Genomic DNA, 20,900 nt, shown 5'->3' with positions numbered 1-20,900 from the left:
GATAGATGGATATATGTTTTTATTTCGTTCGACAAACTGCCTTTTTATAGCAATGTGGCCTGGATTTCAGGGCCATGCTATCGCATGGCTTTTGTGCCTCCAGGCCATGCGATCGCATGGTGGTAGGTAACAGCTCACAATTCTTTGTTTTCTTGTTTGTCGACGTTTTAATAAATAAATATAATATATAAATAATTATAAGAATTATTTAAATATTATATTATATTTATGTGCATAGTTGACTTGTAATTTTTAGTCCGTTGCGTCGAGCGTTGAGAGTTGACTCTGGTCCCGTTCCGGATTTTCGAACGTCCTTGCGTACAATTTAATATCTTGTACTTTGCGTTTCGCGTCTTGTACTTTTGTAATTTTGAGACGTTTTTCATCAATAATTGGAATCATTTTGATTGTATTTTGTACTTTTGAGCTTTTTGGTCGTTTGCGTCTTCAATTCGTCGAATCTGTCTTTTGTCTTCACCTTTTATTATTTAAACGAATATCACTTGTAAATAAAACAGTTGCAACTAAAAGCTTGTCTTTCTTGAGTGATAATGCTATGAAATATATGTTCGTTTTTAGCATTATCACCTAAGAATTAGGGAACAGACACCCTAATTGACCCGAATCCTAAAGGTAGATCTACGGGCCCTAACTCCCCCCATACTGGAAAATGGTATGCTTTAGTACTTCGAGTTATTAATACAGATGGATTTCTGTTTTGGGATATTCTATATGCATTATGTTAACGTCGGTTACCAGGTGTTCAATCCATATGAATGATTTTTAAACACTTGCGAGTGTATGATTATTGAATAAAGGAAATCTTGTGGTCTATTTAAATTATGAAATGATCGATTATGATAAACTAATGAACTCACCAACCTTTTGGTTGACACTTTAAAGCATGTTTATTCTCAGGTATGAAAGAAATCTTCCGCTGTGCATTTGCTCATTTTAGAGATATTACTTGGAGTCATTCATGACATATTTCAAAAGACGTTGCATTCGAGTCGTTGAGTTCATCAAGATTATTATTAAGTCAATTATAGTTAGATATATTATAAAATGGTATGCATGCCGTCAACTTTCGATGTAATGAAAGTATGTCTTTTAAAAACGAATGCAATGTTTGTAAAATGTATCATATAGAGTTCAAGTACCTCGCGATGTAACCAAATGTAATGTATTCGTCCAGATGGATTAGGACGGGTCTTAGAGGAGTCAGAAATGATGATTGGGTTAACGCGAGACATCCTAAATGAAAAGAAAGAGAGATGATTAGGTAGGTTCTAAGGATGACGCAAAAGCACGAATAAAATGTAAGGGGAAAAAGCACTAAAAACTAAAACAGGAAAGGTTATAGACATATAGATCGCTAAGGCACCCTAACTAACGCATAAGGAACACATAAAATGCAATCTTGGTTCTCTATAACAACCTGGCTCTGATACCAATCTGTCACACCCCCTAAATGGGACCGGGGGTCATATGTGACTAACCAATATCATAACACAAGTGTAAAGCGAGAACGACTCTAAATGAGACATTTTAATAAAAACCAATGTATTTAAAGTAGCGGAATTAAAGTCATTACAATTGTAAATCCAAAATGTAAATGTTACTTTAATGTTTTAATGCAATAATGTAAATGTAAAATGCGGACTCCAAAAGCAGCAAAGTCCAATTAGCAAACAAATCTCTAGCAATCTTTACCTGAAACAAAACATGCTTAAAGAGTCAACCAAAAATGGTTGAGTGAACAACATAGGTTTATAATTGTGTTAGACCACAAGATTTAGTTATCAAAAGTAGTGCTGAAGTTATGATATCGAACTAAACAAAATTACCCCATGACACCTTGAACTGTCAGTGTCGTTTAATCATTATTATGTAACCAAAGACCAACGGTCAACTGGTTAGAGACGTCGCTCTCAATAGGCCTACTCACAATAACTAAGTTTGCATTTCAAAGTAGCAATTAACGATATCATGGCAGGGATTTAGCATGAAACAAATCATGTCAGCACAGTTAAACAGTTTTCGAGTACTTGTGTCTAAGCGTAAAACAGTTTGAAAGCAAGCATGTGTCTCATCCCAAAAGTTTAAAATAAGTATATAAAGAAGTTAAAAAGTGGGGCTATGAAGTTCACCTTAGTAGCAAGTAAGTTAATCCACGCAAGTAGTATGAACGGAGTATGTAATCGGAGATCTCATATAACGTTCGATTAGTTAATGTCTAACTGACATAAGTTAGTTTATTAATATAGCAACTATATTAACAGTGACGGTTTTCAAGAAAAATTCCTATTTCTCAAAAGTTTCTATTTTTGGAAACCTACTATTTATGGAAAGCTTCCACTTATAGTAAGTTTCTAGTTTAGGAAAGTTCGGGTTATAATTCTTCACAAAGATGTTGTACAATCTTGCCCAAACTTCGTTGCTATCATGCAAGTCACTAGAATGATCTGTTGTTACCGGGCGCCCAGGATTCTTGACCAGAATCTAAGTCATGGCATTCGAAATCCACAAGCGGTTCTCATAAGGCAACAAGGACCACCCTAGGCCACATGTAGCGGTGATATTTGTAGACTTTATACGTTATCTTTAATTATAACCATCACATAACAAATTATTAATGTACTTATTAATTATATATATAGGTGATAATATACTTAGTGTAATTTATGGTGTTACTATATAGTTAGGTTTATAAGTTATAATAATAGTATTATTCATTAATTAATAAACTATTATGCAATCTTATCATTATATGATACATATATAAGAATACACCTATGTGATACATACATATATATTCTTTATTATTATCCTACATGTATGTGTTTATAGCTATACGATATAAGTATATATTTTATGTATGTGTTACATATACATAAGTGTAAAGATGGTACTTATATATACACTTATTAATTTTCTTTTTATATTTACTAACCTTATATACTTACACAATACACACTCATACATCATGCACACGTACATATACATACATATATACACATACATATACACGTATGTATATATTTACATATACACACACACACATATATCTACAATGTATACATGTACATACATACGTATGCATGCATGCATGCATGCATGCATGCATGTATATCATTATCATTATTACTTATTAATCAAACTCATGCACATAAAATCATAGCTTTTATTTACTAAATATTTTTCTAGTTTATCTCATAACTTTTTATCAATCATAACCTAATAACTTATTAATCATTAACATAAAATCATAATCATAAATTAATTCTATAACTTATTCATAATCATAATCATAATTTCTAATCTCATTAACCATAATCCTTATTCTTAATAATTAACAAATTATTAATACTTCATAATCATACTTTTAACCTTAATCATAACCATTATCACTGATCATAATCTTTTATCATACTTTACTTTTTCATTACTTATGATCATTATCATCTAACATTATGATCATTCTTAACACATCTTATACATAATACTTATAACATAATACTTGTTCTTATTATAATTATTATTATCCATTCGAAATTCATATATACAAGTTCATATTAATTTACATAATACTTTAAAGTAATTTGATTAATAAGTAATATCTAGTTAGGGTTTTAGGGATACCTTTAGAGATTAAGATCAAGAGAATGGGTGTTGATTTCATTGCACAGAAACAGCAAGAACACATCAGCAATTTCGACCCAAAACAGATGGTTTCTTGGGTCTTCTTGATCACGAACAGCAGCAGCAAAAACCAGGAAAAAATGCAACAACAAGGGTTTGATGATGGGCTGTTATGGCTCGCAAACAAGCAGAAGAACAGCAGGTTGTTGGGCTGTTATGGTGGTCGAAACAAGAGGCTAAACAGCAGCTGGATCTTGGCAAAAGAAGGGCTTTTTTATGAGGGTTAAAGGCGACTGCAAGGAGCTGTAGAAGGTGTCGATTTGCAGGCTTGAATGGGGGATGTTATGAGTCAATTTGCAGGCTTGTGGAAGGCTGTTTTTAGTCGATAAAAGAAGAGGGAAAAGAGCTGGAAACAGTCGAATAATGCAGCAAGGAATGGGAGGGATCTTGTGATTGAATTTGTGGTGCAATTTAAGGAATAACTTGAGGCTTTATATAGGGAATTAATCAAGAGTTTGGATTAGGATTAGAGTAGGATTATGAATGACTTAGGGATCAAGATTTTATTTTTTTTATATCCTTGGCCGAAATTCTTATTAATAAATATATTTTTTTTCCGGCATTTAACTATCTATTTATATAATTTATATATATATTTTTTATGTAAATGTTACTTTTATTTAAATACATTTTATTTAATCATTTACTTATTAGTCCATGTCTTTAATTTAATTATTTAGTTCTCATTATTATTTTTAATCTACATAATTTGTCACCATTTAATATTATTACACACAGTTTATAAATATAAAAACACAGAAAGACATAAACTTACATTAATGAGAAATTTTGATCAAAGTTTTGTTAAATAAAGTTTATGAGCACAAAGTCCTAATAGTTGAACAGTATAAACAGAAATGGAAAATTGAGGGTCGTAATAAAAAAACTCCATATTTTGCCTAAAAAACTTCATATTTTATCCAAAAAAGTTGCTACGTTTTTTAAAAAAATTTCACCTCGGGTAAAAAAAATTCCTGTTTTCGCCACTCCCTTAGCCCTCGTGTTTTGCCCTGCATTTCGTCCTTATACAACACATTTCAGTGTTCGAATAAATGTGTTGTACTGCTATCTTTAATGGTTATAACTTGTTTAATTAAATAATATAGTGAGTCTTAATTTTAATTTTGTGATGATGTGTCTCATGAGTGCTAGTGATTTAATCATGAGTTACTACCAGAGGTGTTCATCGGTTCGGTTTTTGATTTTTCGGTTTATTCGGTTCGATTTTGAAACTTATAAAATCAAAACCAAAAACCAAACCGAAACCAGATTTAAATATCAAAACCATAACCAAAACTGAACCAAAAATCGAATTTGATTTCGGTTAAAACCGAAAATCACTAAAAATAAAAATCCTAACCAGCATAAACTTACATATAAATTAGAAATAATGGTTGTGGAATTAATTTAAGTATATATGATATATAACATGTTTATTGTTTAATAAAAATGTAATAATACATCAAATATAATATAAATATATAAATATTATAATTATAAATATGTTGTAAAATGTTATTAATTTGAATTCGGTTTTAATTCGATTTTCGGTTAACCAAATTTAAAATTTTCAAAACCAAAAGCCAAACCAAAAACCGAATTACGAATTTGATTTCGGTTTCGATTGATCCGAAAACCGTTTAAAAAATTCAATTTAGTTTTTTTTTTTTTTTTGGATCCGATTCGATATTCGGTTTGAAACTAAATGGTGCACACCCCTAGTTACTACTCCCGAGTTACTTTAAGAGAAAAAAAAAATGTGTTTATGTGATGTTGAGGAGAAAGCTTGTACCGGTTTGAAATGGTCTAAGAGCTCTCGTAACTAAAAATAAGGAAAAAAAAAAAAAAAAAAAGGAAAAGTAAATTAAAATAAGACCAACTTATTTCACTAGAGATTATACGCGAAATAAAACAGATCACGCAAATAAAAAATCGGTTTTGTTTTTATCTTCTTCTTTCATCTTTCATACTCCGTATATAAGTAACCAAATATCAATGGATGGAGGGAGTTCACAAATTATGAATTGTTCCCACATTTTATTTTATTTATTTATTTACAAATATATTTTAACCGCCCCCTGAAATCCTTATTTTTATTCGTTCCAATTAAAATTTGCAGACACAGTCCTACGATCCATGAAATTAATTTCACTAATCAATTTCTCAATTTTTGATTCCCAACGTACCGCCATGTATATCCCAATTTGATTTTGCATCCTCACGCTACTTACGGTATGCATCATTGTATCATAGCATATTTCAATCCTTTCTGATTTTGTTATATATTTCACATATAATCACAATGAATGAATGTATGAATGATTAATTTCGTTTATTCGTTTGTGAATTTTGCAGATATTTTAGGGTTATCATGTCATTAATTGTTGCTAGAACGGGTCGTCTTCTACAGCGTTACGACAACGATCTTCGCCTTGTTTCCGGGTATTTTATTTATCAAATTCAGTGAGCTTATATATAATTTTATCATATATAAATCTAAATATAAATATATATTACGAAATATCTGTATCTATTTAGCATTATCACCTCATTGACATTGTGTTCAAATTTGTTACGGAGACTATTTTTAAAAGTCGGTTTGAATGATTGATGAGGTCATAATTTAGAAATCAAATTAATGTTTTTGGTCAAGCAAGTAATATTAAGTTTAGTAGTTTATTGAATTCAATGTTTTGATCACCAGATTTAGTTCCAATGTTCACCATAACTTAATTTAGGATGATAAACCTATAAACCTACTGTATTAATTGGGGATATAAAGGTTTATTTCAAGATAATATAGCAAAGTTTACACCTTTAGTCCTTTATCTTTCTAAAATGTACATATTCAGTCAGTATTGAGTTTTTACCTAGCTGCACCTGCTGGATGGTTTCCCCATATTTTTCTATAAAATGTAGACTACCATGCAAGTGAGTCTTAAACAACTTGCTATCTTATCTTCCCACCGCAATGTCCTACTTGGATTGTTATTGCAAGAAGAATTAACTATAGTAGTGTGTTGACAATTGACATATGTGGATAACTATATATATATATAAAAAAAAAAAAAAAAAACTTTGTTGAATAGGACAAGATATGGAAAGTTTTTTATTCAAAAATGGCTGTTACCTTAGACAAGAAAGCTTGTGTTTTATAAAGTGTAAAGTGGATGGGCTACAATACTGAAAAGTGAGGTCATGTAGCCCTTGTTTGTTGAATTATTGTTCAATTTAAGTTTTCTCCATACCCCGCGAGTGCGTGATTGGGTATTGTTGTTGTTGACTTAAAAATTGGATGTAATTTATCAAGAGATGTTTAGGAGGGGAAAAAATAGTTAAAAGAGCACAAATTTAATCAATTAATGTAAAATTAGTCAAATTTAGTTGTATTTTGTTGCTTAAAAGGTGAAACATATATACACTATGGAGTTTGCTTTTTAAAATGGGCCGAGTACTTGGTTTAGAAGTTGCCCATAGCATTCTCAAGTCTTTCAACGTGCTAAATTGCTTTATTGAAACAAAATGGATTATTTCCTAAATAACAGTTGTTTTCTACTTAAAATTTATATATTTTTTTTGAAAAGCAATCAACTATATAAAATATAAAAGGGAAAACAGGATGTACAAAGCAGTTTGCATGTTTACAAAGCTCCAACAAGCAAACTGAGAATATGACTAAATAAAACAGTAGGAATACAACATGAAGTATACAATTTTCACACCATTTAGACACTGAACGACCCACAGAAGGGAGCTTCATCATCCTGGGTCCAGGTTATTAATGCGAGGGTTACCCGAACAGCTTGGGTGAAGAAGCCACTGATGCCATCCAATATGATTTTTCTCGAATGATAATTAATCCACTCGAATGACTAAACTTGTACCTCATTAACGATCTTTGAAGAGGCCAAGCAACGTTGCGGAAGACCTTATGATTTCTATTTTTCCAAATGAGATATGGCGTGATGCATTCGACGGTTTGCCATATCTTTTTGGGTGTTCCTGAACCCGCACCAAAACCAAAACCATTGAATAAATGATCGATACTTACATTGGATGGAAAAATCAACCCACAGATCTTTCCAAAAGAGTACTTCTTATAGTCTTATCTGAACCAAAGACAAAAACTGGATTGTTTTCTATTTATTTATAGTCGTATTTGACTAAATTATAAGGTTTTACGCCATGTACTTCTTATGTGTTGCAATGTCATTGGTATATTTTTATCTGAAAGCAGAGAATCAAGTGCAAAAAGTGGCTTACCATAGACAGTTTTCATACCAGTTCTTATAAGCTACCATGATTGTTATTTGGTGTATGCTTACAATCATGATCTGTACAACAGGTGTATTCCATTTAGACTGTCGAAGACTAACAACCAGAACAAGATACAAGTACTGATGGTATCTTCACCAAACCGTGATGACATGGTATTCCCAAAGGTACGTTCACTATGGTTACTTTTTATGTAAAGTAGAGGTGGGAAACGGGCGGGTTTGTGTTGTGGGTCATATTGGATATTTGGATATGGGTTAAAAAGTATGACTTTTTAGTGGCGTCAAAAGGATTGGGTTGATCCACAAACTATTCTTGTAAAAAATAATCCAAATTTTTAATATCTTCAATGTGCTAACATGATCATAAAGTCTATTATCACATAGTTAGCTAACTTTTCTAAGTAAGTGATCTAGAAGGTTTATAGATTTATACATTCGACTACACTTAGGATGACACTACACGTTTGGCTTGTTTCTTTTCAGTTATCCAGTTTAACCCAAATGACCCATTTGAGATATAACTGTTATAACATATCCCAAGTCTACCCATTTATAGCTCAATGTTTTGAACTGATTCCTTGTGACGTTACTTATTATAGGGTGGATGGGAGAGTGATGAGACAGTTGAAGAAGCTGCATGTCGTGAAGCTTTAGAGGAAGCTGGAGTAAGAGGAATCCTTAAAGTAGGTTGCATCTGCTGTGCATGTTAATTATTACTAGTGATCGTAAAAATTTTATTAATACCATAATACTGGTTACTAATGTGTCATACTTGGGCGTCAATGATCACTTTACTTTGCAATTGTTGACCGTGGTAATCTAATAAATATAGTCAGTATAAACGTTTTGTCTCCTGGGAACAAGCATATAAGAAGCCTTTGGTTTTGTGTTTTGGACCCGATCATCTGCTTATTGCTACTGAAGTTTCAATAGTAATTATAGGAGTCAAATACTGAATTTTGGATAATCAGTTCCATCCTCTTCCAAAATGACTACGCAAGGGGTAGAATAATGTTATCGTTTCTTTTAATTTAGTTTAAGACTTTTACTTCCATTTAAAAGCGCCCCCTTTCCATTACAATTATTTGTTTTGGTACACAAATGTATAAGTTATTATATTTTCTTTTTTATTCGTAACTGTAGCTTAAGCACATTCGAACGCTTTCTTCAGCAAGCCATTTATCATGGATGATCATCTAATTACGATCATTCAGTATAAATAATCACTTTCGAAACTCACGCCTGAACACCCTTTTAAGACTGTTGTTTGATGTATAGGAAAATCCGCTCGGAGTATGGGAGTTTAGAAGCAAGAGCAAACAAGAAGCTTGTACCAGTGAAGGCGGATGCAAGGGTTACATGTTTGCGTTAGAGGTGACCGAGGAGCTTGAATCATGGCCAGAGCAAAACAACCGAAGCAGAAAATGGGTAACTATTTACATGCTCTTCTCTAATTTGAAAATAACAAAAATAAAAGTTAGAAGGTTTTTCTCTGTTCGGGCTACCCGGGAGGGCGAGTAATCTCACTCCATTCTCCCGTGTACGCAACCCAGCAAGATTACTCCTGGCTGTTTCCAACCCTTCTCTGGCCACCACAAAATATTTGTTCTGAACAAGATTCGAACCTGAGACCTCTAAGGAACTCAAGACCCCAACCACTGGCCTATTTTTTAACTTGAAAAAATTAAAGATTTATATTTGTAACGGGACACAGGTGTCGATTGAGGAAGCATTTGATTTGTGTCGATACGAGTGGATGCGCAATGCACTGACGGTATTTGTTAAGGTGATGGAAAAGGGAAAAAACAAGACTGAACATGAGATGACAGTAGAAGTAAAAGATGATCACGCAACGACACAAGAAGGCGAAGATTGTCAATTAATGTCGACAAATTGCCATGTAAATGGACCTGTGACAACGAGTACTTCATACGGCATCATGCTTCTTGCTAGCATTTTCTTATAGCTTGCTAGCACCTCATGCTTGTCGAAAAACGCCACCTCACTTGTTTATGGAGTGTGGGTTGGTGAACAAGCTACAAGAAACGCTCGTTGAATATCTAATTGTTTTTCTTGCACATATATTTAGAGACGTGTAGCATGTTGTGTAGAAAATTGTTAAGTTTTATGTTTTAATAACAAAAGTTAGTACAGTTCTAACTAGATACTACTGCAACTTACAACTAAAACTTCAATCGGAAACTTCGCACCACCGTCGTCTCAGCCTGCTGGTGGGTTGTTGGTACTCGTTTTGGGAAGTGATTTTTGTGTACTTCGTCGTTTTTTCGAATGTGTGTTATTTAAGTCAGTAACTTTGCTCCGATGAGGGAGTTTCAGTCCGGTTTCCTGCTCGGGCATGGTGGCTCCCCCCTGCCATCATTGTGGCGGTTCTATTTGGTGGTATGGCTTGTGTCTCTTGTCGTTTTGTGGGATCGGTTCCCAATAGTGACTGTGTTTTCTATTTTTGGGTCACATCAGATCTTGGGTTTCAATGGTTTATGTTGGTTTGTTCAATTTTGCTCTTTGTTTATTGGTTACAAAGGATGTTGGTTTGTGTTCATGTTTGTAATTCTAAACCTGCTCTCCTTTTTTTCTCCTTGTACGACGTGTTTTGTTTCTAGATTTCCTTTTCTCGTGTTCACCTTGTGTCGCTGATCTTCCTCCTGGATGTTATCTCTTTTCCGGGTTCGCTTTTGTGGTACTGTGGTTATGCTTATGGATGTGACTCATGGGTTTCGTGGATACTTTTTCAGTATCCATTTGTCAGTTTCAATCCGCAATGGCGACATTCAAGATTAAGTCGGGTTACTCATCGAGTTTGGTTATGAGGATATTGCACTGTGATTGCAACCTTATTGTTTGTTAGATGTAGTTAGGATTATTCCTTGTTCGGTGGTGGCTGATACCGTTTGGTTGCAATCGAGTCAGGGTTCGGGCCTTTGATAAGATCTTGTTGTTAGGGGAATCTCAAATGTAGTTTCACGTGATAGTTTTCAATTCGATTGATTTTGTTCATTGTATTGGGATGTAATTTAGATTCCATACATTTGTCAAAAAAGATCGTAGGATTATCAATTAAATAAACTGTCATTACTGACTAATTATTATCGTAAGAATAAGATATCATTTAGATCTATTTTAATTTAAATTCCCGTTTTATAAAACAAAAAATAGCACTAGAGATTATTGACACATTATATAAAATTAAATTAAATTAAATTAAATTTATGGTTAAAAGAAAATGTAAAACAGCAATACTAACACATAAAATTATAATTATATTTATAATCAATAATCAATAATCAACTGTCAAATATAAAAAGCAAAACATGTTCGAATATAAAAGACTCATTTCGGTAAAACTTATGTGAAACTCATAATCATATATGCTATGATATCATATATACTGTAGGTAATAAATAAATAAATTAAATTACAACATACTGTGTGTTAAAATATGAGTGAATTAGTTAATTCCGTTACTCTATCCATTAATTAATTTATTTATTAAAATTAAAAATGGAAAAGAAATATTTGCTAAATGATAAGCTGAAAACAGCTTGTCTCCACAGCTTATCGCCCCCTTGTGCCGTACCAGTCATATTTCCCGGCCATGACGGCCACTCTTATCATCAAACCACCACCGTATTCCGCCTCATCTCCACCACCTCCACCGCCACCACACCTCCTCAACGCTTCATATTTCCGTCTACGAAAGCCATTTTTCACCGGACGCAACTCAATTTCCTCATTTCCATTTCACAACCACAACCACAACCACAATTTCTCATCTCTCACAGTTTTCAGCGCCATCGCCACCGGTCCGGACCGAGTCACTCGTTTCGACAGTCAGGATTCAGAAACTGACCTAATTTCAACATTCAATGACAGAATCCTTAAGGATCAGTTCACTAAACGGAATTCCGGTAGGTATAGCTCGGACTCAAATTCCGGCTCCGGCTCCGGTGCCGAAGTATCGGATGAGGAGGTTGATAAGTATATTCAACTGGTGAAACAGCAACAACAGCGTGGTTTACGTGAATTGAAAAAAGGTCGTTTCCGTAATACTAATAATAACAATAATAATGTTAATGGTGATTCAAATAGTAGTAATGATAGTGATGGTGGATTTAGTTATAAAGTAGATCCGTTTAGTTTAGAAGAAGGTGATTATGTTGTGCATAAGAAAGTTGGAATTGGAAGGTTTATGTCAATTAGGCCTAGTATTCCAGAAGGTTCTACTACTCCAATTGATTATGTTTACATTCAGTATGCTGATGGTGTTGCTAAGCTTCCTGTTAAACAAGCGTCTCGGTTTCTCTATCGTTATAATCTGTAAGTATTACTTACAGAGTATTACTTTATTTATATACATTGATTGATTGATTATGATGATTTTTAGGGTCAAGTGTCCAACAATGTATCAAAATTTACCATAAACTCTATTGTATGTTACAACTTTTAGAGGTTGTATTATGTTTATCTGTCTATCTAAACGCTTATAATATGTAAATCGGCAAGGAGACACCGGTCTTGTTAATGTGGCAGAGTGCATGTCAGCAAAAATACCGTTACGCTATATTGTTTGGTTAATTTGATACATTTGTAGACACCTAAACTATAATTTGATATCTTTTACTGAACTTAAATGGTGTGTTTGGTTGGTTCGATGGTTATTTGTAGTCCGAATGAAAGTGGAGCGCCTCGGGGATTGGGGAGATTGAAGGATACAAGTATTTGGGAGAAGAGGAAGGTTAAAGGGAAGGTTGCAATTCAGAGAATGGTGGTTGATTTAATGGAGGTTTATTTGAATAGGTTAAGATTAAGGAGACCTCCATACCCTAAAAATCCTGCTATGGCTGAATTTGTTGCTCAATTTCCTTATGAGCCTACACCTGATCAGAAACAGGCGTTTATTGATGTTGAGAAGGATTTGACAGAAAGAGAAACACCGATGGATAGATTGATTTGTGGAGATGTTGGGTTTGGGAAGACAGAAGTAGCTCAACGAGCACTTTTTTGTGTTGTTTCTTCTGGGAAACAGGCAATGGTGTTAGCACCGACTATTGTTTTGGCTAGACAGCATTTTGGAGTTATCTCAGATAGATTTTCGAAGTATCCGAACATCAGGGTTGGGCTTATGAGCAGATTTCAGGTTAGACGGTCTTCTTTAACTCTCGTTGTTTATTAGATCATGTGGCTTATTTGAGATGAAATGAGCATTATAATTTGCTGTATATTCTGGTATATTATACTTTATATTGTTAACTGTTAATGGTAATAGGATACACTTTCATAACCATAGATACTAAGTTATATGGTCTATATATGATATGATATGCATTTTTAACATAACCCTAAATGGTTGAAGTATGAAGACTTGTCCATCATATATTGAGAAATTGGTCATAAATTAGAGGTGGCACAATGGGCGTGAAAATCCATATAATTCAAAAATTATTGCAGTTCCTTTTTGTAATACTTATTTGAACATTTGACTAATGAATGTGATAAATTTGGTATTTATTTAATGTATTATAATAAACCAAATATATAAGTTTGATCCGATTAAATAAGACTTTAACCAAGTTTCAACCCATTTGACAAGCTTCCTTAGGTAAATTTTTTGACTCAACCCATTTGAGACAAAACACGACCCAAATTGACCCAATTACAACTTAATCTGTTGAGACTAGTTTCTTGATACTCAACTAGCTACAATGCTATGGACCTAACCTTTTACAACATGCAGACCAGATCAGAAAGAGAGGAGTATTTTCATTTGATCCAAAATGGCGAGCTGGATATTATTGTCGGAACTCACTCGCTTCTTGGAAGCCGTGTCACATATGATAAATTAGGGCTTCTTATAGTTGATGAAGAACAGGTTTGCCTTCTTTGCCTTTTACATATTTTGTTGTGGCCATTTGATCTTTTAATATACAGATTTTATCAATGCAAAATGAGATAAATAAATTAATCATGTGAATAACACGTGTCTTTGGTTTGCAGAGATTTGGTGTCAAACAAAAGGAAATGATTGCTTCAATGAAAACTTCTGTTGATGTTCTTACTCTTTCTGCAACACCTATTCCAAGAACCCTGTATTTAGCATTAACTGGATTTCGTGATTGCAGGTAATACCATAGAGTGTTATCTAATGATTATTTTTTATAACAACTAGATTAAACTTGTGTGTCGTATAATCACATGTTCTTTTCATTATTTTTTTGTCATTTCTCAGTTTGATCTCAACACCACCTCCTCAAAGAATTCCAATAAAAACACATCTTTCAGAATATAGTGAGGAAAAGGTCATATCAGCAATCAAATTTGAATTAGAACGTGGAGGCCAGGTTTTTTATGTTTTGCCAAGAATTCAAGGTAACCTTATTTGATAGTTTGATCTAATTAGCCATTCAAATGCTTCAGACTTTATGTTTTACTATTCCAAGTTAAACTTTGAATTATAGACTTGCTGTTTCTTGGTAATATAATTATAATTAGACGGTATTTATTACAATCTACAGGTCTTGAAAAGGTGACGGAATTTCTTGAGAAGTCTTTTCCAGATCTTGAAATTGCTCTTGCTCATGGACAGGTAAATCTTGTTCTGTTACCATATGCATAACTTAGCATTGTGTATTTACCTGCTCATGCATAAAAATACATCGTCTTGTTACCAATTTATCCTTATGTATTTTTTTGTGCAGCTATATTCAAAACGGTTAGAGAAAACCATGGCAAGATTTGTCGATGGAGAAATCAAGATTCTAGTTTCGACTAATATAGTAGAAAGTGGGCTTGACATTCAAAATGCTAACACCATTATAATCCAGGACTTTCAGCAATTTGGCCTGGCTCAGCTCTATCAGGTTGATAGCTGAAAAAACTATGTCAAATAAATTAAACAGGTCAAAAGTTGTAGTCATATTTCAAAACATTAATTATCTATAAACAATTTCTAAAAATGGACCTAAGAGTTGCAAATTACCCATTTTGACATTTTATCCATCTTACCCATTTTGACACCTACAGTCTGTAGGACTGTACGTGATGATATGTATTTCTAATCTTTTCTTGTTTGATAACTTTGTTGATGTAGTTGCGTGGAAGGGTAGGAAGGTCGAATAAGGAAGCACATGCTCATCTTTTTTACCCCAATAAATTGTTACTTTCTCCAGAAGCACAGGTAATATAACGAACTAATATAAATTCTAAATTGCATGACATGTAATATTATAATATTATAATACTTTTACAGCACATACATAATTAGTGACTTTAAAATAGTATTATATTAAATTTGATCATTTGCAATAATACAGAAAAGGCTTGCAGCTCTTGAAGAATGTGGTGACCTTGGTCAAGGGTTGCAACTTGCAGAAAGAGATATGACTATAAGGGGTTTTGGTAATATTTTTGGTGTGCAACAAACAGGGGATATAGGCAACGTAGGCATTGATTTGTTTTTTGAAATGCTTTTTGAGAGCTTATCCATGGTATCTATGATGTTTTTATCTTATTGGTTATTTTGTAAATATGACTGCTTTGTTCCACTAAACCTAACTACTAAATCTTACTTTTATTATAACTAGGTTGATGTACATCGAACACGTCCGGTTCCTTACAAATCCGTAAAGGTACACACTGATATATATGTTATGCTAGATACTATCTGCAAGAACATTTTGACTTTAAGAGACCCGATTATTTATGCGTTTCAGTTATCGAGATTTTGGAGAAGGGGTTTAATGGGTCGAACATGTCAAAATTAACTTACATGTATTCAAATTTACGGGATGGTTTTGTCTAGCCCAATGTTTCTTGGCAAATGACCACCTTTTTCTCAGTCTGTATCAAGTAATCTGAGTTTAGGTGCCACTATGTATTGTAATTTCCATTTTTGTTTCCTTTATTATATAAGGCAGGCCTAAAAAAAAAAAAAATGTATTCAAATTACAATATCCTAATTTGTTGTGAAAGAATATCTTCTTATGTTAGTAATTCAGTTTTTGCAATATTATTCGATACATTGAACCAACCAAACTCGCTCATTTTGCTACTGGTGAGACGCATGTATACCTTTATGGCTTTATCACTAGAAGGCTAGAATACATGACCTCAACAATTGGGCATATCTAGTTATAAACTAGTAAATATGTTGCCCACTTTGTTAGGCAAAAAAAAAAGCCCAAAAAAGAGAAAAAGAAAAAAGAGACGGGGATAATGTCAGCAACAACAAAGAAAAAAGACATTTTACCCCCGTGAACAGTAAATCCTCAACCATAATTAATATATGTGTATAATGAGGGTAACGGGGTCTAGCTGAGGTATTATTTTTTTAGTCATGTGCTGAGTCTTAACTGTATTTTGTTTTATGTCAGCTTGAGTTAGATATCAATCCTCGACTATCTTCTGAGTACATAAATTATTTGGATAATCCAATCGAAGTAGTTAAAGATGCAGAGAAAGCCGCAGATAAAGACACGTGGAATTTGGTTCAATTTACAGTCGATTTAAGAAGACAGTATGGTAAAGAGCCTTACGCCATGGAAGTTTTACTCAAGAAACTTTACGTGAAAAGAATGGCAGCAGATATAGGGATCACTAGAATCTATGTTTCTGGAAAAACTGTCGTAATGATGACAAATATGAGTGAACAAGTGTTTAAGATGATACGAGACGCCATGCTTTCAGATGTTCATCGCAATATGCTTGTTTTTGAAGGAGAAGAAATAAAGGTACAAAAGATTTATATTTTACAAGTTAATCTTATTTTTAGGGGATATCTACACAGCCAATTTTTATCCATACACAACCAAACAAAGCAATGCTTTGAAGTGTTGTACAATACAACACTGAAAAACATGTTTGGTTGTGTATGGATAAATAATGGTTGTGTACATATATCATCACCCAATTTTTAAGGTTGCAAGATGGGCACGGGTTTTGTTTATCAGGTGGGTTGGGCAACACCTTAAAAGTAGTATGTTTTAGTGCGGGTTAAATTGGTTGTGTTTACCTCAGTGTTGTAAACTCCCCGATTAATGCCGAGTACTCCGTGAGTACTCCTTTTTAAGAACCGGCCGAACTGATTTTCCAAAATCCGAGTAATTAATTGATAACGATGGTGAATGGGTCAAACTTGGATCTAGTCAGTCAAAGTCAATATTGGTCAACATATTAATATAAATTTAAATTAGAATTTGAAAACCTTTTGAACAAATGAGGATCATATTTATGTTTCTATAGAAATATGTGAACGTTTATGGATTTCTTGTATTTCTAGACAAATATGTTAACATTTATGTTTATGTTTATGGATTTCTAGGCAAATATACACATATAATTTTGAAACTTATTATTTAAATGTCTGAAAGTTTTAAAACGATTACTTCCGAGTTGCCGATTACTCCCTCAAAAGTCCCGACCGAGTACCGAGTAGTGATTTTTGCAACCTTGGTTTACCTGGAAATTCAATTTACTTCCGTGTTAAAAAATTACTCCGTACTTAGTTAGCATGTCAAATACGGTTACAAAAACTTTATTATTAGAACATTAATGTTATCTTCTAAGTAAGGGATTTGAAGGGGTTGTATGCTTTAGAATTTTGTTTTGGATTTGTGGGTGATTTTCAACCTGTTTGACCCATTTGACCTATTACAGATAAAACAAAACCTAGCATATCAACCCATTTATAATTAAGTTAATCAAAATGGCCACCTCTATTCTGTTACTTGTTAGATTTCATATCTGAATGGATGAATCGGTAATCTGTTACAGGCGGAATTACTTATAGATCTACCAAAGGATCAGCTTCTTACCTGGATCTTTCAGTTGCTAGCCGAACTTCATTCTGCGTTACCTGCCCTTATAAGATACTAATGGAGCTGCTGAAGGTATGCTCGCCATAAGCAATCAAGATGTATTGTATACGATGCAATAGCAAGCAGCTCGGTATGAAACCTAACCTAAGTTAAGCTAACTAAACCGAACATTGCATATTTTGTCGTGCGGGTTAAACCTGATGTTGATCCTTCTAAGCCACTTCAAATTGGTCTGTGCCCTTCTGATGAATCATCAATACATTCAGCGATTGCAGGAACCTATTTCTAAGTCACTGATCAGTGGGCAAGCAGCCCACATATCCACATATCCTCTGTGGATGGTGGCATGATTCATGTAGATGTAGTATACATGAATGTATCTGTAACTAATTAGCTCAATTACTGGCTTATTGTAATTATTATGATCATAGAATTTTTATATTTATTTATTATTTAACATGGGATTTAAAGTATATTAATATTAATATGAAAAATCACATACAAATTTTGTTCAGTATGCAGGATTGCAGGCTAAATAAAAATGTGACAACAGAGCAGCTAGCTCCAGTTGGTCAAATGGTCTATTAATATGAAAAATCAACCTAAAAATAACGAGTATTTCTTATGACAACTTCAGGTCATAAGTGTTCATATGTTTGTTTCGCATGGCGATTTTTAAATCATAAATTATTTACAAATATTTACAAATTACGTATCTTCTCTACCATTTACAAACCATGTGGCTTATTGCCACATGGCTCTCATCCACTAATCTACCACCTCACCATACATTTGTCACACTCCTATTGGCCATTCAAATCCACATCACCATCCCTACAAACACGACACGTGGCATCTGAACCACAAAAAACCCTCGGTATTATTTCAGTTTTTCAAACTTTTATACATAATATTGTAACCGTCGCATCTTCCCTCTTCCCTCCTATCCATCGCCGCTGTCGCAGCCATCTAAACACTCACGCAGAAAAAAACCCTAATCGCTATACACAAATCGCCGTAGAAATCCCTTAATCGATTCCGATTCTTCTCTCAAAATCCAACATCTAAAATGTCTAATAATCTTCTACATGTAACAAGATGATTCCGATTCTTTGTGTAAATAAAGCATTTTCTTTCCTACAATCGACAGATTCCCATTCATTTGAAACCCTAAAAATATTAACATCTCATAACTGTGATATGTTTTCTGGTTCACGATGATGCTTATGCGAAGACGCATAATCAATCCGAATCATAATCCGGCGATTCAAATAGCCATGAAGACGATTGTTGGAAGGTATGTACATGTCTTATAAGAATTCGTAATTTACTACAGTATTTTAATTATCATTCTACCAATCATTAATTTTATAGGGTTTTTTCTACGCGATTTGGATTCAAAGCAAAAGTCATTTTCATTAGGGTTTCAACATTATGTAATCAAAATTATTTTTTCCCCTTCTAAGATGTTTTATTTCGACTTATATTGAATCAGCTATTTAATTTTGATATTCTGAATTCATGATGATTTTGGTGTTCTATTAGAAGCATTCAGTCAACTCTCTAAGTTTAGAGTTTGATGATTTTTATCAAATTCCATATTCGGACATTTATCTCAAGCGACTCATGTGAGGTAATATCCTATAACTTTATCATAATCATAAGTAATATTAGTATTAATATTAATCGCAACAAGTTTTTATTTTTTCATCTTTAAGGCAATTTATTTTATATGTGAATTTATTATGAGTGATATTGTGAGTAGTTTTGCCGTTGGTTTTTATCATTGTAGCAATGCAGTTGATGCAGAAACCATCCATGCTTATATTGCATAGCACTAATGGAATGTTTAGTTTTATCGAATGCATAATCAGTTAATACAACTGTGATGCACCGTCACCTTAACCGTCTACAAGGTTAACCAAACCCACTCATTTTGACACCTCTAATACTCCGTTTGAAAGACCAACCAATGTGTCTCTGAAACAGTCAACGACCTCCCATTAATAATGGATTTTATGTTCAGTATTCTTTTAATCAAATAATAGTATCATTTTCTGATCATATTAAACACATGAATTATAATACTAATAAATAGCCACAATGTTAACAGGACAACCCAACCCACTCATCTTGCCAGCTCAATTTTTTAGTGGTTTGCCTAGGTCGAATTCAATTTAATTTTCATTGCTCAGGTACAGTTTTTTATTTTCTTAAGTGAAACTGACATTATTGATCTGTTTATACTCTATCAAGGGTCAATTTGAATTGCCCTTTATGAATCAAAAATTATGAACTTCATAAATTTTTATGTGTCTTAGTAACAACATAAGATCTTAATTTAAATTGCTCATTACGAATTTTAATGTTGGCTCATTGGTAGAAAGAACATGGTTATTATATTATACGCTGTTATTAAATGTTGGATTTTATGTTTTATTTTGTTTGCAGTATGATAAAGTATGATTAACTTGTGTTTTGCTCATATGAAAACATAACCAGAAGTCTCATTCATGTGGTTAGGCCACTCCAACTCATTTCTGGTATAATAAAAGTCTTCTCCTTTATTGACTAATAATAAGTTTTTATTACAGTTATCTTATTAGTTATCTTATATCTTATATTTTTGTTCATATACATCTCATAACTTGATTAAATCAAAAATAGGAGCCATGCTAGATGTTTGGTAAACGTGTTGCTTTGGAGTATTCCTTATAATATACTATATCTCTTAATCATGATGTAACTTAAAGAATGGGTAAACGGGCAGGTCCCGTCACAAGGACAAAACATGCTATTTTCAAACCAATTCAAGTTGTAAAGGTCGGTTCACAAGGTAAAACAGTTAGAGTAGTACCTCATCGATCGGGTTCCATTGTTAGGATTTGCCCATGTCTTTTGTATCTCACTTGTGCATTTTTTCTGATCCAACTTCTATTGTTGTTGACATGAAAAGTTGGGCGGGTTGGATCACCTACACATACTGGAATAGGTCACAAACACAATAATGAGAAATATGTAATTTAACATCTACAAAGTTACATGGAGTTAAACGCTCCATGTAACTTTGTAAATAACTCTAAATTAACTT

General features: G+C 33.2%; 2 protein-coding genes across 2 annotated transcripts; both read left to right on the top strand.

Moving 5' to 3' along the window:
- The first annotated feature begins 5,714 nt into the window (after positions 1–5,714).
- Positions 5,715–10,716, top strand: LOC139861942 (nudix hydrolase 12, mitochondrial-like). Its single transcript, XM_071850465.1, has 6 exons — positions 5,715–5,934; positions 6,058–6,144; positions 8,048–8,144; positions 8,579–8,662; positions 9,258–9,407; positions 9,694–10,716. Exons 2-6 carry the CDS (start codon positions 6,074–6,076, stop codon positions 9,943–9,945), a joined length of 654 nt encoding a protein of 217 aa, XP_071706566.1. The 5' UTR covers positions 5,715–5,934; positions 6,058–6,073; the 3' UTR covers positions 9,946–10,716.
- An 817-nt stretch (positions 10,717–11,533) lies between these two features.
- On the top strand, positions 11,534–18,326 carry LOC139864917 (ATP-dependent DNA helicase At3g02060, chloroplastic-like). The gene is made up of 12 exons (XM_071853484.1): positions 11,534–12,314; positions 12,663–13,134; positions 13,732–13,866; positions 13,992–14,116; positions 14,224–14,363; positions 14,510–14,580; positions 14,693–14,854; positions 15,085–15,171; positions 15,308–15,481; positions 15,578–15,622; positions 16,367–16,723; positions 17,766–18,326. The coding sequence occupies exons 1-12, from the start codon at positions 11,593–11,595 to the stop codon at positions 17,865–17,867; spliced, it is 2,592 nt and encodes an 863-aa protein (XP_071709585.1). The 5' UTR covers positions 11,534–11,592; the 3' UTR covers positions 17,868–18,326.
- The last annotated feature ends 2,574 nt before the right edge of the window (positions 18,327–20,900 follow it).

The sequence above is a fragment of the Rutidosis leptorrhynchoides genome, chromosome 8 (genome assembly GCF_046630445.1).
Source record: "Rutidosis leptorrhynchoides isolate AG116_Rl617_1_P2 chromosome 8, CSIRO_AGI_Rlap_v1, whole genome shotgun sequence".
NCBI lineage: Eukaryota > Viridiplantae > Streptophyta > Magnoliopsida > Asterales > Asteraceae > Rutidosis > Rutidosis leptorrhynchoides.
This window is presented reverse-complemented; position numbering and strand designations above follow the sequence as displayed.

Coding starts and splice junctions, on each gene's coding strand:
- LOC139861942 (XM_071850465.1), top strand. CDS start 6,074: ATGTCATTAATTGTTGCTAGAACGGGTCGTCTTCTACAGCGTTACGAC. Junction 8,145..8,578: donor ATGACATGGTATTCCCAAAG/GTACGTTCACTA, acceptor TACTTATTATAG/GGTGGATGGGAGAGTGATGA. Junction 8,663..9,257: donor GAGTAAGAGGAATCCTTAAA/GTAGGTTGCATC, acceptor TTTGATGTATAG/GAAAATCCGCTCGGAGTATG.
- LOC139864917 (XM_071853484.1), top strand. CDS start 11,593: ATGACGGCCACTCTTATCATCAAACCACCACCGTATTCCGCCTCATCT. Junction 13,135..13,731: donor GGCTTATGAGCAGATTTCAG/GTTAGACGGTCT, acceptor TACAACATGCAG/ACCAGATCAGAAAGAGAGGA. Junction 15,172..15,307: donor TACTTTCTCCAGAAGCACAG/GTAATATAACGA, acceptor GCAATAATACAG/AAAAGGCTTGCAGCTCTTGA.